The sequence below is a fragment of the Seriola lalandi genome, unplaced genomic scaffold, assembly GCF_002814215.2.
Source record: "Seriola lalandi dorsalis isolate HSWRI2012SDOR001 ecotype SW California unplaced genomic scaffold, Sedor1 jcf7180002054952, whole genome shotgun sequence".
Classification (NCBI taxonomy): domain Eukaryota; kingdom Metazoa; phylum Chordata; class Actinopteri; order Carangiformes; family Carangidae; genus Seriola; species Seriola lalandi.
The window spans coordinates 21887-26886 of record NW_019525503.1 but is presented as its reverse complement, the minus strand read 5'-3'; the positions used below and the strand labels follow the sequence as shown (position 1 = coordinate 26886).

The 5000-nt window shown below is 44.1% G+C and overlaps 1 protein-coding gene across 1 annotated transcript in view; it reads left to right on the top strand.

Annotated features, from left to right (window-relative positions):
• Positions 1-5000, top strand: part of slc30a6 (solute carrier family 30 member 6) — a 49955-nt gene that overhangs the window by 24151 nt on the left and 20804 nt on the right. Inside the window, exons 5-6 of the mRNA XM_023394669.2 lie at positions 3099-3141; positions 3910-3975. Coding sequence (XP_023250437.2) covers positions 3099-3141; positions 3910-3975 — 109 coding nt within the window. The remainder of the gene's footprint in view (positions 1-3098; positions 3142-3909; positions 3976-5000) is intronic.

Genomic DNA, 5000 nt, shown 5'->3' with positions numbered 1-5000 from the left:
ATCATCTGAACCTGTTATTGAGTCAGTGTGTTAGAGATGAATAATGTCGTGTCTGCTGTTTGTTGCTCTGGTATCACGTCCTCACGTCCTCTGGGTGTCAGTGTTTGTAAGCAGGAGATTTATAGAAGAATTGAACCTGTGTGTGTGTGTGTGTGTGTGTGTGTGTGTGTGTGTGTGTTGCGGTCTCTATGTAAACCTATCCAGGCACAGCGAGGGGAAATTTCAGCCCGGTTATTGATCCGGCTCCCGGCCTGTTTCAGGGTCGCTGTGATGTCAGCGTTTGTATTATTATTGCTTTTATCGTCTTCTGCTTTTAATTCAACACAACAAGACGACATCAACCCTCATTGATCCCCGCGGAGAGACGAGCCGCCTCATATCAAAATAACAGGACGCTGCAGAAGAAGAAAAATGGACTTTAAACAGCGAAGAGGACTGAAGGTTTCAAAACGATCCGCCTGAGAAACAAAGTCAGGAAGCGACGTGGAGACTTTTTGTCTTCTACATTTCACTCTGCTGCTTCACAAGTTCACAGGCTACAGTTATTAAAACATGATAAAGACGTCGCTGTTGTCATGTAAAAAACTTACAACCCTAAAATATATTGTCTAATTTAAAGAAGGTGAAAGATACTGAAGGATTTACTCTACCCGGCTGTACGACGTGAGACCAGAATTAATTATAAGTTTATATGATACTTTTATATAATTATAAAACTGCTCATGCTGCTGTTTACTTAAAAGAGTACGTTTAGTTTTGTGCATCCACAGAATCAGGAGGACTCAGCTGATCATCCCGTACAGATGTGCAGCATCTCAAGATGTAGCTCAGTAGCTTCGGCTTGTAAACAGATCACTTCGCTTTTATCTGATTGGTCCATTACTACAAATCATCCTCATTAAACACAACACCATAATAATAATATTAATAATGATAAACTTGATTAGTAAAGCACCTTTAATACAAGAAATGTAGAACCAAGTGCTTCACGTGAAAAGAAAAGACATGAAATGAACATGAAACATGGTTAAAAGCTTTGATCTAAAATGAAAAACATTAATGTGAAATGAGATAAAATAATGAATCATTAAACAGAAGTGCTGAGCAGCATAAATGTGGCGCAAAGTGCAAATTTCAGAGCGAGTTAAAGGCTAAAGTGAAGAAATAAGTTTTGAACTTTCTTTTTAAAACTCACTGAGCTGCTTCTCCAGACGATTTGAATCTCTGAACAAATCAGGAAATACAATCTGTACCAGCTCCTTTCACCAAGCGCTTTGTGTCGTTCACACCTGGATGACGTCTGTGCTGATGTTCCTCATGGCGTCATACAGACCTGCCGAGCACGTTACATGAAGAGCCACAGGACGCTATCACACATGACTCTGCACCTGGTCGTCTCGTCCTCGGCGTGAAGGGAGGGCAGCTCTCTCGTCTCGGTGTTCCACCACTTTCCCGCTGCGGCCTAACTTGAAAAGTTAACTTGAAAAGTTAGGCCGCAGCTTTTCAAGTGTTTAAGACGTCGCGATTTGGCCGACGTGCTTTCGTGTAAAAATGTCGGCCTGTTTGTCATTGGGACTGAATTCATTCTGACTTGTTCTGTATTGAAAGCGATGATCCGTGCTGTGGTTTGCACATTGAGCTGCTGTAGATATTCAGTGTAACATGAACTCAGATGTTCACATTCGAACAGGATTCACAGTGACTTCGTTTCCTTTTCTGTTTGATTTAAAACGTGGCTGATTTGATTTGGTTTATTCTGTAGTTTTTAGTTTCCTCTCTCAGCGGTGTGTTGGCGGTTGTCTCTCTCGCTCTCTCTCTCTCGCTCATTCACTTTCCCTCCATCTACCTGTCTGTCTACATGTCCATCATCCTGTCTATCTGCCTTCTCACCTCTCTCTCTGTCTCGTCTATCTGCCTCGATCTCTCAGTCCGTCCATCTGTCTTCCTCTTAGCCTCCGTCTCTCTCTCTCCGGCCGTCGATCTGTCACTCGGCCTCAGTCCTCCCGCCTGTCTCTCTCTCTCTCTCTGCCCGTCTGTCTCTGCGGGTCTTTGCCGCGGGCCTCTCTGTCAGGATTACATGGCGTCAGGTTGGCCAACATGGACGCCGGTGGTGGGGAAACAAAATGTTCCTCTCAGCACAAAGCCGCTCTAATCCGCTCTCCTCATCCCCCACAGCAGAGCCTGATTACAGAAAGCTGGTTGGAAGGCATTAAGGCAGACAGACGGGCAGACAGAGAGACAGACAGACAGGCAGACAGAGAGACAGACAGGCAGACAGGCAGAGAGAGAGGCAGGTTGGCAGTGAGTGTTTAAGCCAGGCCAGTTGGAATCTCTCTCTCCCTCTCTGTCCCTCTCTCTCTCTCTCGCTGGCTGGTTAACGAGCTGATTGGTTTATTGGCTTGTTGGCTGGCGGGTTAATTGGCCTACTAACCTGCTAACTGACTATTCAGCTTACCTGCTGGCTGACTGGCTGCTGGCCAGGTTTCTGTCAGCCAGGTGAGTCACTCATTTAAAAAAGAAAAACAATGACAGATTCAGTAGCTGGCAGACAAACTTGTTGGCCAACGAAGTGTCTGACTCAAAGGCTGAAGTCCTGTCGTGTCCAGATGTGTTTGCCTCTGCTTCTAAAGCTCCTCCGGTGTGAAGGTCTGTGTTCATGTGTAGTGTGATTATAGATCAGCTCTAGCTTCTATATTAATACTGTGAAAGTATCAAAGCCTCAGTCCACAGAGAAATGCACACAGCCTGTATTCAGAAACTGAGCCTTAAAACCAGCCGTCAGGACTTCTGGAACTTTGTGATGTCACAACAAAGCAGAAATCACTCAGAAAACAGTCAGCCAATCAGAAAAGAGGCTCAGAGCCTCCTCTCTTCTGATTGGCTCACAGACCTGTTGTTACTAGAGCTGCAGAGAGAAGCCTGAGAGGAGATGTAAAACTGCACTGAGATGGTTTTTATATCTTCTGATGGATCAACACTTCAAATAAAACACAGAAGAAGAAGAAACATGGAGCTTTAAACTCATATCTGTGTTAATGAAGCAGAATATTTTGTATTTTAATCACGATGGTCTTTGTGTGTCTGTTTTGTCGTTTCAGCCTTAACTGCCTACACATACCTCACCATCTTTGACCTCTTCAGGTGAGTGTACATGACCTCACCTTTTACACACCAGTCACCAGAGAGGAACAAATCTCACTGTAATAAATGATCAATACCCCAATCAAAAAGCTTTAGTTTGTTTTATATTGAATCTGTCTGGGATTTAAACTGTGGATTTATTTGGACAAATTCCATTTAAAGACCAAATTATCCAGTATAAATTGAATTTAATGGAAATATCTTATAGAACAAACAGTTATTTGATGACCTGAACGTGATTATTGATAATATTGAGAATAATTGTGACATGTGTAGTTTATTTTGGAGTTTGAGAAATAAAGAATCAGATGTGAGGACTTCCTGCTTTATTCTGTTTTATGTGACAGGAAGTTGAATCTATCTGGGTTTATTTGGACAAATTTAAAACTACATTTTCCAGTATCTTACAGACCAAACAGTTAATTGATTAACTGAAAGTGATTATTGATAATAATCGGTTCATGTGTGTTGTTTATGTTGGAGTTTGAGAAATAAAGAGTCGGACGTTAGGTGCCACAGCGTCCGCTCGGTTTCCTGTTCTCCATCAGAACTTCCGCTCATGGAAAATGGATTGTGGGATTTTAATTAATAGAAGATCAATTAAAGAAGAAGTGAACTTGTGCTGACCTCTGTGTTGTCTCGTCTCTCACCGACTCTCCTCTCCTGTCCGTCCTCCCTCTGTGTCCCTCTGTGTTTCCCGTCCCCTCCATCAATCACCTGCTCTTCTCTTTCCCTGCCATCACCCTGCCTCCTTCACCTCACCTGCAGTTTGATCACCTGTCTCATCAGCTCCTGGGTCACCATGAAGAAGCCCAGTCAGCTCTACTCGTTCGGGTGAGTCCGCCAGAATTATCTTAAACAGTTGATGTGTGTGGCTGTAGCTTTAAAAAATACACACACAAACACACACACACACACACACACACACACACACACACACACACACACACACACACACACAGATGTAGCATCAATGGTAAAGCTTATGTTACTGTTGTCTGTATCAGCTGAGCGGCTTGTAAACACACAAGCTTCATCCACGTCAAACACACAGCTAGTTTGGTGTGTGTGTGTGTGTGTGTGTGTGTGTGTGTGTGTGTGTGTGTGTGTGTGTGTGTGTGTGTGTGTGAGCGAGCGAGCGAGCGAACTGGCCAACAGTGCATTTGCAGCTGACAGATGACCTCTGATCTTTAGGTGTTGAAGACTGGTGATCGAATGGAAATCTGCTTTTCAGCTTCACTAGGCTCTCATAATGTGTGTGTGTGTGTGTGTGTGTGTGTGTGTGTGTGTGTGTCCTACTGCACAACCAGTAAACAGAGCGGTGGCTCCGCGGCAGATTTCCCAGTTTAACCAGCAAAATCTTCTCACTCCTTTACTCCCTGCAGCAGTAGAACTACTCCAGGAATTAGTCTGGTCCACATTAACTCACTGTGTTTCCGTTGCGTCGCAGACTGTAGTTTGGTCAGGGAGAAAGTTTCTACACACGTCACTACAGGAAGTGTAGAAATGTACCTGTGCACTGACTCAGGTCTGAAGATTTATTTGTTGAAGTTAAGAACAGTTCCTTCTCTTCCTCCGTGTTTCCTGTTTACATTTCTGTTGATCTAATGAGAGAAAACTGAGGAAGACACAGATTATGATATGGATCCAGCAGACAGCAGGTTTTCTATGTGGCGCCCTCATAGATTAAACCGCAGGCTGTTGGCCGTGCACAGTGTGACCTCTGACCCAGCAGCACGGAGGGGATCAGGCCAACCAGCGGGCACTAAGTGTGTGTGTGTGTGTGTGTGTGTGTGTGTGTGTGTGTGTCCATCTTGCTTTCCCAGTAAACATAGACAACCTATTAACCTGTAGGTGTC